The sequence below is a fragment of the Cavia porcellus genome, unplaced genomic scaffold, assembly GCF_034190915.1.
Source record: "Cavia porcellus strain 051 isolate PalLab524CR breed Dunkin Hartley unplaced genomic scaffold, mCavPor4.1 scaffold_12, whole genome shotgun sequence".
In the NCBI taxonomy this organism is placed as follows: domain Eukaryota; kingdom Metazoa; phylum Chordata; class Mammalia; order Rodentia; family Caviidae; genus Cavia; species Cavia porcellus.
Window position 1 is genome coordinate 75,091,136 of NW_026947495.1, and position 13,703 is coordinate 75,104,838.

General features: G+C 37.4%; 1 protein-coding gene across 12 annotated transcripts in view; it reads left to right on the top strand.

Annotated features, from left to right (window-relative positions):
* The window catches only part of Pms1 (PMS1 homolog 1, mismatch repair system component), an 87,527-nt gene that overhangs the window by 21,591 nt on the left and 52,233 nt on the right, over positions 1–13,703 (top strand). For all 12 annotated transcript variants that reach the window (XR_010050924.1, XR_010050926.1, XR_010050925.1 and 9 more), the window contains 2 exons: positions 3,816–3,967; positions 7,186–7,368. Coding sequence is in view for 8 of the 12 variants with exons in the window: in XM_023561066.2 (XP_023416834.2) it covers positions 3,836–3,967; positions 7,186–7,368 (315 nt within the window). In the remaining 4 variants the exon portion in view is untranslated. The remainder of the gene's footprint in view (positions 1–3,815; positions 3,968–7,185; positions 7,369–13,703) is intronic.

Sequence of the window (13,703 nt, forward strand, 5' to 3'; positions counted from 1 at the left end):
CAGCTTCACATTTGGCTATAACTGTATCAGTGTCTAAGATGGGTATCAGAGCCCTGTGGTCTCTTCATCTCCCCAAAGTACCACCTTGAGCTCATGGGGATTTGGGGAATAAACCTAGGTTGAAACATGGCATTGTAGTTTAATATGTGTAAAGTAGCCCTGTATCTTATTATAATCATGTAAAACTTGAATTGGATTTTATTTTATGCTGAGTTTGAAATCTAATGTGTATGTGTGCATCTCAGTTTGCATTAGCCACATTTCAAGGGCTCAACAGCTGTATGTGGCTGGTGACTATGAAATTACATAGTGCAGGACCTCTGTACCCTTACCAGAGTTGAGACTCCAGTCTGAAACTTCAGAATAGTGAAGGTGCTTTGTGAGGGTACTAGTATGTTTGGATGTCAGTCAGCATTGCCTTGTGTATAGCAAAATATGGTTATATAATGAATTGTGACTGTTTAAAACCCTTAAAAGCCAGTATGTTGCCTCTCTCCAGTAATGCATCCCTTAAAGTTTGTGTGCTATACTATCTATACTCGATTTCTTGCTCAGTTACTGTTCACATGACTCTGTTTATGTTGCTTGAGAAAAATCCTAAACTGACCTATATGTTTTGTTTTGTTTTTCCACACTGGTTTTCTGTTTTTGCATTGATACTCTGTTTGGAACTATGTCTCACAGGATCAAATTATCATATAAGCATGTAACTAGTCATGTTAAATTATGGAATTGGTATGGTGGGTTGAAGTCAGTTTAGTCTGGGGTCAACCCATTGTTTGGTGCAAGAGACAAAACTTTTCAGGAGTTGCATGTTGTCAAGATAGTGTTTATTTTCCTAAAATTTTTTCTGAAGTTAGGCATTACAGTACATTGACAGCCTCCTTCTTGGATGTTTTAAATGTGGAATTTTCATATGAGATTTTTATTTTTGATTTCTTGATCATAGGGTTTGAAGGTTATAATAATTACTAGCAGAGAGATTCGTATTATCATATTGGATCAGATATTAAGGACCTCAAACACCAGCACACAGATTTGAGCTTTATCTTTTTAACTTTGGGGAGCCACAAGATTAGAATGGTGTTTTAAGAAGAGTAATACAGGGGCTGGAGGTTTAGCTCAGCGGCATAAGCGCCTGCCTTGCAAGCAGGCAGTCGTGAGTTCAATCCCCGGTACCGATAAAAAGGAAAAAGACAAAAAAAAAAAGAAGAGTAATACAGAGGGCAATGATTCTCACATGCCGAGATTTAACTAGTTCAGATTAACAGTAATTCTAGAGGCCTGATTTCAAAAGACCTCAGTGATTTAAAAGATAGTGTGACTCTTCAAAACATGTGAAACTAATGACATGCCAGGGAAACTGTTGTTAAGTCACAAGACTGGCCACATCCCAAGATGGCAGCCTGTGTAGGTCTTTGCCAACCAAGCAGATCATCCATTACATTCAATATATAACACGGTTGCTCTTCCCCTACGTCAGTGTTAACACTGTGTTTTATTAGCTAAATGTTTGTGTGTATGTGTTTCTCATGGTGTTGGGGAACATTCTACCACTGAGGCACCTTCCAACCCAATGTTTTGTTTATAAGAAATCATGTTAGAACACATTCGTCTTCATCATTCCAATATTTATGTGCTTTCAGTGATCTACTTAATAATCTATTATGAGTTTACATCAGGGCATACTTGAATCGACATTTAAGGAAGTGCATTTAAGATAAAATTTCTAATTTAGAAGTACTTTGGTAAGACACCCAAAAACTTTTTGAAATCTCTGTTGACCTAAGAAAAAGAACAAAGCAAGAGTGACTCCCCCCAAAATCTTATTTACTTGGGAATAGCATTGTAATAGGAACTGCAGAGCATTGCAGTGGGGATACACGTGCCAGAGTAAACTGGGTATGTTCAAAGAAGTTAAGGAAAGAGGAAGGTTTTGAAAGCAAAATTGAAAATTACATCAAATACTTTAACACAATAATCCATGGTGACAATGAATAATAACTAGTGTTAGGGCATGGATGAGCAGAGGATTGTTGGGCAGATGTCTTTGTAAGGACTTTTTGTGTGACATTGCAGTGGTATCTATGCAAGCTTGTGGTTTTCATGGAGCATTAAGACTTTCCTGGATAACTTCCTGGTTTTATTGTATTGATAGGTTGATACAAGAAGCTCTGTGTGTATCCTGACAACTTTTATACTTCTTTCATATATCTTAAGTGATCATAATAATAATTACAGCTTTTATGTAGTACTTGTTTTTCATGTTTTAGAGAATTGAATCCCATAAATATATATATGATCCCATATATAAAGTGCATTTAATTTAATAAATGGTAGTTGCTGTTCTTGGTGTAATTGACATCATTTTAACTAATAGGTACGTTGACCAGTGATCCAGAGTCATGGAGGCTAATTAGGAAATTGTGTAGTGTTGGTAACTTGAACTAGTGCCATGGGGTGATTAAGAAGGAAGACCTAGAGCTGAGTATGTAGCTCAGTAACAGAGTGTGTGCCCAGACTCCTGGGTTTAATCCTCAGTACCTCTTCCACCAAGAAAAAGGAAAAAAAAATGTGCAAGACCCCAAAGAAAGAATTGATGGGATTTAAGAGTTGGTCAGATTACATTTTTTAAAATTTTTATTTTGAAATTAGTAAAATACAACAAAACAAGACAGAATAAAGCCAACTAAGATCGTACAGTGAAATTGGTACAGAACTTCACAGCAGGTTACCAGGATAACAGTAATAGGTATCACAAGTATATTTTGTTATCTTTATAATAGTTGTTCTTTCAGTCACGTATATCAAAATGAAATGAAATACAGAACATTATAGAACTTATCAAAACAGAATGTTGAGCAGAATTAATCAGAATAGAGCAAAACAGTAATAAAAATATTTGTCTTCAAAGAGATGGTAGAAGGAAATCCCCCTTATTTGCTGTGGTCAACCTCCTAGGAGATGCTCAGATTTCTGGTTCCCATTTGCTAATGGGGGGAACAGGAGAAGAGGGGTAGGGGAAGTGGGATGTTTGACTCTAGGCCGTGCACCAGTAGCTTCACTGTTGCTTAGCAAGGAGGCAGCCTGGTTGCTTGGTTTCCCAGCTTCGTAAGTTCCAACATGGCCTGGATCTCAGGAGACACTGGTGGTTCTCCCCCTGGAAGGGCCGCAGTCTGCCACACTGCAGCCGCTTACCAGAGAGGGGAGCTGCTTGCTTGGTTTCCCAGCGTCCTAAGTTCCAACAGGGCGCAGATCTCAGGAGACACTGGTGGTTCTCCCCCTGGCAGGGCCGCAGTCCAGATTACATTTTGAATAAATGGATTGTTGTGATTAGGATACCTTGAATTTGAGCTCATGATCTCAGCAGACAGTTGGAAATACCAGGTTGAAGTTTAGTAGAAAGATCAGACTGTAGAGAGTTTTAGTAATACAGAAACGCTGGCAGAAGTTAGAAAAACTGATTTTTTTCTTATGTTATTGTGGAGTTTTTGCACCATTATGTATATAAAGTAGAATAAGTGTTAAATGACTTACCCATGTTTAAATTTTAGTTCTGTCTCTTGATAACTGGATGACCTTGGACTAGTTTTCTTCAATACTCTTATAAAAGACGTGATAGTAACACCTTTTTCAAAGGGTTTTGGTAAGAGATAATTAAAATTGTATATGCTTAAGCTAGACCTGGCATAAGTAAGGCTCCATAGATGTGAGCTATTACTATTGTTATTATTGTTATTGTATCTTGATTATTGTTATCTAAACTATTAAAATATGTAACAAGTCTTTTTTTAAATTGCACTTTTATCATTTAGATCCTCTGCTAAAAGCTAGAATGAAACAGTTGCCTGCAGCAACAGTTCGTCTTCTTTCAAGTTCCCAGATAATCACTTCTGTAGTCAGTGTTGTAAAAGAGCTGGTCGAAAACTCCCTGGATGCTGGTGCCACAAGCATAGATGTGAAACTGGTGAGTGCCTTTGAGATGGCAATACCTCAGAAACAAGGGGCCTGGCAGATGTGTTTTTCTTTCTTCTTCTAGCTTTCTTTTCTTTCTGTGTACTGGTAAATTATTCTTAGGACATTAGACCTTTTGTCTGAATAGGAAAAGCTTAAAATTAAATTTTAATCTGAATTGACAGTTTGGTTACACTAAAGAATGTTGTAAAAAAACATACTTTAGGACTTTATTGCTTAAAACTTCAATTTAATGTATTTTGTAGTATTTGCTCTTAGTTATTTTTGTTTACTTCATTTATATGTTCCTTTTCACATTTTATTTTTCCTACCTAGTCTTGTTTCAGAACTACTCATAGTTTTCAAATTTTTAAGTATTGTGTATTAAGTCATGGAGTTCATCTGATTCATAGCAGCATTCCCTGTGATTTATTGCATTTAATTTGTGTGTTCATTTCCACTGTTACAAATTGTAAGCTCATGGAGTTCAATGAGCTCTGTGTTTTATTTGTATATCTTTTATACCTGGCCAGTACCTCATACATGGAGGGAAAGTGGGTAAAGTTGTTGATTGAATGTAAGAATGCATTTATTAAAACCTAATTATCACTTTGGTCATGGTGGCACTTGTCTATAATCCCAGTATTTTAGGAAGTAGAGGCAAGAGGGTCAGAAGTTCAAGCCCAGCCTGGGCAATTTACTGAGGCTCTGCCTCAAAATAAAAAACAATAATAATAAAAAATTGGGGCTGCAGTTCAGTGTGAGGCCTTGAGTTCAATCACCAGTACCACAGAAACAAAAAGTTGAATTACCAGATGTCTGCACTATTTCTGATATTATGTCATAGGGAATAATGCTGATTGGATTATTTTGGTGGGACAGGGATCTAACGTTCTCCTGTCAGATTAGATTCTGTGATGTAGCTATAAAGTAAGCCTTTTACAAAAACTGTATATTAACTACTAAAACTGCATTTTGTAGATAATTAGTTTTTGGAAAATTCTTCCAGGTCATGTAATTATTAAATAGTAGAGTTGAGACTAGAATTTGTCTTTGGGATTTGAATAACTATTCAAAACGTTTCCTGTATGGCAATGATTTTTACAGTGTTTAGGTGCAGCAGATTAATTTACAGGTTAGACATTTACCAGGCTGTACTCCTAAATGTCAGATTCTAGGTGAGACTTGATAATTTGCATTCCTAACGTGTTTCTAGTTGATGCTGAACCTGCTGTGCTGGGGAACACAGTTTTAGAGCTGCTCTTCTATACCATATCAAACCTGCATTGTGCTTTTAAGTAATATACTATGAGGTTTATAAACATGAGAAAAAGTGTATTAGGTTCAATCCAAAGACAGTCAATTTTTCTTAGATGTTTCATATAATCGGTTCAGTCAGATTAGAGTACAATTGATAATTAAAAATGATTATATTATTGTATTGGAGAGACTTCACTTAAGAATCTTACACAAATATCTTTTTATTTCTTTTGTTTTTACTTTTGTTCTTTTGTTTCATTGAAATGTATGTCTTTTTTTGATACTGGGAATCGAACTCAGAATTTATGCTTGTCAGGGAGGCGCTGTGCTGCTGAGCTGTGTTCCCAGCCCAAAATGTATTCCTTATTAAACATCTCTAGAAGATAAGTAATTTAAAATAATGTTAGCAAGCCAACTTAAGTATGTTATAAAAATATATTAAATATAACCTAAGCTATATATTTTAGTCTCTTGAGGTTTAGCAGTATCTGTGCTGTAGAATTTTAGAATAAACAATTAAAGGTGGGCCTAGTGGCAAAAACCTGTAATTCCATTGCTGTGGGAGGTTGAGAGAGGAAATCGAAAGTTGAAGTCTAGTCTGGGCCACTTAGTGAGACCTTGTCACACAAAATAAAAAATTTTTTAAAGGGCTGGGCATATAGGTGGGTGTGAAATCTTGGGTTTAATCTCCTGCCTACATAAATAAACAATTCCACTGGGCTGCTTTATGTGATAAGACCTATTTTATTATGATTTTGTGCAATTATAGCTATCCACACTAAGTATGTTGTCGTAATTGAATGTATTGATAGTGTTTTGGACATTCAGAAAGATTTCTGTTATTTAGATGTCTGCAGTTTTTATTTAAATATGAGATTTGTATTTCTCTAATTTTTTTCCTATAAAATGAAACAGACTCTTCCCCACATATCAACGTAATTTTAGATTAAGAGCTGAAGGACTAAACCTTGTTTCTCCTCCCAGTGCTTTGTGTATATAATTTATCTGGAAAATATATATATGTATATATTCAGTATTATATAATTCTAGTTTAAAAAGATGTGATGTTTTATAATACAAAGTGAATACAATGCTAGGAGCATTATTTTCCTCCTTTGAAACTGGACCTGTGGCTATACACTGAAAACGTTTTGGAGTCAGCAGTTGGCTACCAAGTTTAGGGTTAGAATATTGTATTCCTAGAAAGTGTGATCATTATAGAAATTTAGATTTTGTTATGTGTATGTATATTTTAGTATTAGGATGTGTAAGATAAAAGTTGAGTCTGTTTTCTTAAGTTTTCAAATTAAAAAACTTCCTAAGATTACCAAACTAGGTGGGTTTTCCCAGCAGTTTTCTGTGTGGTGATATTTGCAGAAAGAAATTTAGAAAGTTATACTAAATATTAAACTTTTTTTTTCTAATTTTGAAGCAAGAGTGTTTCTAATTTGCTAAATTGCCTAGGCTGGGCTTGAAATTGGTGTTCCCCTGCCTCATCTTCCAGAGTTCTGGGATTATAGGCATGTACCACCTTTCCTTGGAATTTTAAAATTTTTTATGAAAACAAGGGAAAAAGTGCTAAAAATTAGAAATGATTGCTTTGCTTTTGGTGGATAGAAGGGGCACTGCTTTGCTAGTGACAAGTTGCTGTTTTATTTTATGTGACGATATATATATATATAGATAGATAGTGTGTTTGTGTGTGTGTATATCAGAAGAATTAATATTAAAAAGAACCCTTTAAATCAGACTGATTTCATTATTTGAACCCAAGGCCAGAGAAAACCAGGAACTTGCTCATTGTATCTTGATTAGGAATTAATGGGGCTAAATGCATTTGAATTCTGGTTTGCATTTTATTATCCTTCTGTGAAAGGTAAATAAGTGACCAGAGTGTTTCATTGTGTTTCTTTTTTATGTGATCTTAGCTCACTGTTTTTGTGTACTAAAAGCACTTCTAACTTTGTACAGGAAAACCATGGATTTGATAAAATTGAGGTCCGAGACAATGGTGAAGGTATCAAGGCTGTGGATGCCCCTGTGATGGCAGTGAAATACTATACCTCCAAAATAAACAGTCACGAAGATCTTGAAAACTTGAAAACCTACGGTTTTCGTGGGGAAGCATTAGGGTCAATTTGTTGCGTAGCTGAGGTAAGAATTTATATTGACTTTTTTAGTGATTTCATCATCAGATATTATTATAAGTAAGCGAAAAGTAATCCAGTATTTGGCACAGTGTATCTTCAAATTTTAAACAATTTATGGTGAACTATCCTTTTAAAATTTTCCACTTCAACCACTTTTAGGTGTATAATTGAGTACATTTTGTGCCTGTATCAATATTGTCATCTTCAGAAATTTTTCATCATTACAAACTAAAACTTGGCACCTGTTAAGCAATAGCTTCCCAATCCCCTCACCCTCATTTTAGCACCTATAATAATTGAGCTAGGTACTCATTACTTTTTTGGGGCTGTGGGGGCCAGAAATCAAACTGAGGACCTCATGCTTGCCAGGCAGGCACTGCACCATGAGCTATATCCCTGGCCCACTTACTAACTCTTTGATCTTAGGGCATTATAAGATACTGTTCCAAGAAGGAAGAAGGCCAGAAACATTGCAAGAGGGAGATTTCCCTGCTGATGTAGAGAACTGGGCCCCTGGCTTATTGACATCCGGAGAGTCAGACCTCATTAAAGGAGGAAGCACACTCTTCAAACCTTTACCCAAACCTTCTAGCACACTGTGTACTCTGTACGTCCCTGTCTTACTTGCTTTACAGGGCACTGAACCTCCAGGTAGGTATTGGAGGCCTGGGGGGTAGGAGCAGGTATTGCCTGTCCTTCTAGAGAATGTGTGTGGAACCTGCAGCCCTGAATTGTACACAAAAAGTCTGTTTTTAAAGTAGCATTGGGTTCATACCAGGGAGCTTCTGAAGCTCCCAGTAGTAGTGACACTGTTGTTTGAACTCTCATTGCTATTTTAGAACATAAATATAATACATGAATTTTTAAACTGTTGTCCAAATTAGCAGATACCCTTTAAGACTTATTTTAGTATTATCAGAAAAGATACAATGTGGCATCTCTGTATTTTCTATAAGATGTGTATATCCTTTCAGAGGTGAAATTGGTTATAATCTAGTTGGCCTGCTAGGTGGCAGCAGCATACTTATTCTTGGTGAGTATGCTTTATAGAAGCCACGTGATTTACCCAAATCTTCACTTTGGTTCTGACTTTGGATGGCAGTTTACATAAGCCCACTTGATATCCACATTTGTCCTTTTGTCTTTTTTTTTTTTTTTTGAGGCATTCAAATGACTTTGAGTACCAATAAAATAAATTTGTCAGAATTTCAAAAAAAATTGTCAAAGCATCACAATAATAGAAAACTATAAACTTCATAAGCAGTTAAAGTTTACAGTTTACACGTTGTGATACCAAGTATTTGTTTGTCCTTTAAAGTATTAACAGGGCATGTTATGGAGCCCCCTATCTTGCAGATCTTTGGGAGACCAGGTAGAGCTGAATGTGTGTTTATGTGTGAGGATGCACACAACCCATGTGCAGCACAGTGGAGAAAGATAAATAGATCGATAAATAGCCGCATGCAGATAAAGATTATTGTTAGGACCCAAAAGCTTCTCTGATGTCTCCTCCCAGGCAGTACTCCTCAGAGATAAACCTCTTCTGGCCTCTATCCACACAGACTAGTTCTGCCTGTAAAACTTGGCACTTGGTATATAAATGGAGTATTAATTACCTGGGACAAAATACCTGATGTGCAGAGCTTAAAGAGGAAAAGGTTCATTTTGCCTTCAAAAGTTTTAGTCTGTGGCTGGCTCCAAGGCAGAAACACAGTGGTGCAGGAAATCTGTTCCCTCAAAGCAGCCAGGAAGCAGAGGTGAAGGAAAAGAGCCAGGAACTAGATTGTTCCCTTTCAGGCCCCCAGTGCCCTACTTCCTCATAACTCTGCCCTTCCCAGCAGCATTTCTGCTCTGGACACCTGTGAATTAGTACATCCATGTGGGTAGTGCTCTCGTGATGTTGCCATCTTCACAGAGCCCCACCTCTGAACACATGAGCCTCTGGGGAGATGTTTCTCATCTGAACCATAGCTTAGCGTGTATTATTTTGTTATAAGAGTTATCGATGATGATTTGTATTTGTACCTAAAAGTTAGTGATGGCACACAACTAATCCTAGCCCTGGGTGGCTGAGGCAGGATGCCTGCAAGTTTTATTGCAGCACAGGCAACTTAGTGACTTAATGAGATCTGTCTCAAAATAAGGGGTGGAAATGTATGTTAATGTGAAGGCCTTGGATTCAATCCCCAGTGCTGTAAAAAGTTAAAGACAAAGCTGGAAGGGGCCCCCAGTAGTAGTAATGGAACTTGGTTGCCTGGTCATATTCCCCACTAGTGGGCTGCAGCTTCCAAGGGTGCTGGTGACTGAATGTTTGTAGCTGACTTCCCCTTACTTCCACTGAAGAGAGCTGTCCAACTTGGTCATGTAAGGCAACAGACATCTAAGGGGCTTGATAAGGGGTTATTAAGGCCCAGTACCAGTTTGGGGTAGTTCTGCTTTGTCCTACACTGCTCATCCCAGAGCACTCCCCAGTGAGCTTCCTGTTCAGTCATCTGTGTCTCAGAGTCCACTTCAGGGCTTGGCCTCTACTGTGTAGATCTGTGGCTTGCTCTCTTGTATTACTGGTGAGGACCCTGGAGCCTTGTGAAGCCAAATACCAAGTCTTCTTTCCCCAGCTTCAAAACAGTCTCCAATAATGGTCCACCTATATGTTACTATCTGCTGTACACAGGGTACCATGTCAGCTAGTTTATTTCAGAGGAATTATACACAGTGAACTAAATGGAATATGAACATTGTGACCTGTTCAGGGACAGTGTGGCCATGGCAAACTAAGAATTCAGTTTCCTTTTCATTTTTCAGCACAGAGTTTTTCATAATATGTCACTTTCTTACTAGCGTGGTTAAATTGTTTAAAAGTTTGAAAATATCTTCATGTTAAAATAATAAATATTTCCAGGCATGCAGTGACAAGCTCAGTACATAAGGTGTCAGAGTTAAATCAAATGTGGGAGGACTCTGAATAGTATTTCAGAAGTTCAGAAACTAGTTTGTTTGCCAGTTAGGTTTAAAAAAATAATTGTGTACTGCATAATAACCACTCAGTCAGTATCAAAACCATTGGTGCACAATGCATGACTCAGTTGCACTGACAGTCATGAAAGTAATAGCACATTGCATTACGTGTGGGCATATTACTTAAGAATGGTAGTAAATGGCTGTTACTGGATTATATATTTACTATCAAGCAGTACTTTCTAATGTATTTCCATTTAATTAAAAAATAACTACTTAAAGCACTGTGCTGTGTTATACCACTGGTGGCCCCATTCATCTCTTGTTTACCTTGTTTCTTGATTGCATCAAGAGGCCAGGTTGAATGTTTGGCCCTATAGGTGGGTGTAAATGTACCTGCTGGTGTTCATATAATGTTGATGTTGCAAGATTCCATATAAAAAAACAAACAAACAAAAACTAGAAGGTAGTGAAAATACCGAGAGGTAGTGAATATTCTGTTTTGGCCTTCTGATAAAATTTTCGTAAAGACTATTTTGTATATGTTGTTCTGTCACATAATAAGATACATATAGAGGACTTCCTTTGTAGGTAATATTATTTATTTATTGTAAATCATTTTTTCTTTTCAAAGAAGCACTTGAACTTACACTTTCAGAATTGGATTCTGATTCCAACATTCGCAGTTAAATAAAGGTCATTTAAATAGGGGTTAAACTGTGCCTCTGCTCAAGGAGGAAGGTGAAATGAGAACAAACTGTGAATGATGGGATCAGGAGCATCGCTCTAAATCGCAAGTGTTTGAATAGGAGAGTTGGCCAGATGCATGAAATAGACTTTATTTAGAGTTATTTTCTTATCTATAATGTGATGATGACTTGAGAAGCAAGTAAAATATAATAAGGAATCTTGAATGTTATGTACATACAGATGAATATTGTTTCTACTTTGGACTTGAGTATGAAAAGCAGTGTACTGCGGTATCGCATAGGTGATGAAATGATCAGTCTTGTTCCCTTGTCAGCAAGCAGCATTCACCGCAGTGTGCAAAGGTTACGCAAATATCCCCACATTTTGGGGAAATAGTTTCTGAAATTTTATAACCATAGATATATTCCTTATAATTTTTATCAAAGGCCTTCATTCTGTAATATGTTCTGCTTTTCCCTAGAATTGAAGAGTTACTATCCATCGACTGTATATGACTCATTCTGTTTGGTTTGTCCATCCTACATTTATAAAGTTGTTGCAGTGTGGATATTATTCTGAGCAGTTACTCATGCAGCATTTTGTGGTAACACAGGATGTGCAGGCTTGTTACTGTTTTATATCGCGGGAAACCTCTATGACTGACAGGGACAGAATGAGAAGGTAACTCACTCTGTTTGAAGACACGCACTGGGACTCCCTTACTTGTGGCCCAACGGGATGCCCCTAGCATCACTCTGATGTTTCTAGATCAAATAAATAACTCTGTCTCCTTTTCCTTAATGTAGAGTACCTTCTGTGTCCTTTAGAGACAGTAGTAGAACTTTAGTCAGAAGAGATATGGAGACTTTTCAAGTTGTTGGAATATTATGCTTTCTAAGTGCAGCTTGCTCAAAGGTAATACAGCTCTGCTGAATGTAGTAGAGCCAAGGCCAGGACTTTGCTTTTGCCAGTGTCCCCATAACAGTGTGGCCAGAAGTAAGCTCTAAAGTCAGAATATTCACAGTAGTGTTTATCTCTGCATAGCAGGCATACTCAGCACACAGAGGAGAGCCATTTCATTTAGGCGAAAGCCCACGTTTCATGCAGTCCTGAAGACCATTAATCTCAGTTTTCAGATTCCTGTTTCTGTGCCATTTATCTAAAATCAGCCCAGGGCTGGGGCGTAGCTAGTGCTGAGCACTCACCAGCATATGCCAGGTCTTGGGCTGGATGCCAGCACCACAGAACATTAAAGAAGTCAGCTTCCCCATCACCCCAAAAGACTTTGCCATAGTTACCCTAAAGAAATTTTTGTGAAGGTTTTTGCATGAATCCTAAGTTTTTTAATTTACTTTTTAATCCAAAATTGAACACAAACTGCTTTTCTAAAGTTTAAATGCCTTCATATTGTTTGTATTAATACTCTAATTCCTTGAAATTAGGTTAGCTTTTATTAACTGACTAGCTAATATAATTCCTAATGAGGTCCTCTAAAGACTTTTGAAATTTCTTCAACACTGGGTTTGTTAAGAAAAAAATTCTTTTGCCATCATTGGGTTTACTCACTCACACAATTCCTCAGTGTCTCATTTAGGAGTCACCAGGAATGATTTGTAATATTTGAGATCCTCCTGATGATGGAGTTCCTGCACCTTCAGTGCAAGCTGAGCACAGTTAATGCACTCTGCACCGATATCTGGTCCTAAAAGAGGCTTCTTCTCCAGGGTATGGGGTGATGCCATATGAATTTGTGTACTATGCCTGTTTTCTTTCACTATCTAGCTGTGAATTCCAAAACATCTCCCATCTAGGTAAATTTTCATAGTGCCCTACAGATTGCAATTTAAAGCAGTTTTATTATTGGAAAATGCATTATGTTCATTTTTAAAATTTTAACTTTTAAACATGAAAGTGATAAAGTCCTCTTGCCAGGATTTAGCTCAATGGCATAAGCACCTGACTGGCAAGTGCAAGGTGGCGAGTTTGATCCCCAGTACCACCCCCCCCCCCAAAAAAAGAAAGAAAGTGATAAAGGTCTCTTTCTCTCAATTTCTTTCTTTCTTTTTTTTTTTTTTTTTTAGTTTGAGGAGGTAGTAGGGATTGCAGTTAGGGCCTTTATGCAGAGGTACATACGTCCCCAGCCCCTGATCCCCCCTGCTTAAACAAGGTCTTGCTGAGTTGCCCAAGCTGTGCTCTTCAGTTGGTACCTTGCTGCTCTCAATGTGCTGGAATTACAGGCGCACTATTTCACTTTTTTAGCCCTTCAGTTTATTCATGTAAGCTAGAATAAGTTTACTACCCTAATGTTTTAAAAGGGTGAATAAGTTACTGTCTTACAGAATGCTTTGAAGTGGTTAAAGAAAGATCTGTGTAACCTTGCAAAGTAAGAGACTGTCTTCATCTTGTCATCTCTCCCCCAAAGATGGTAGGCCACCCAGGTGCCACTGGCAGTTAGTACTAAGTAGCTAAGTTCCCGGGCAGCTATGCTCAATCACATTGACTTCAGATCAGCTGAGCAGCTCTTAGAGAATGGAAATAAAATTCAGTTGACCTTGGGATTTTGGAGAAACAGTTCCTTAAATGTAGAATTGTTTTAAAGGGGCAGTTGTGGAATAATTAAATAAACCTCTGGAAAGTGAATCTCTAGCCATCTTTTGTCCTCTTTGTTTTGGATTATACTTTGCTAGAAGAAAT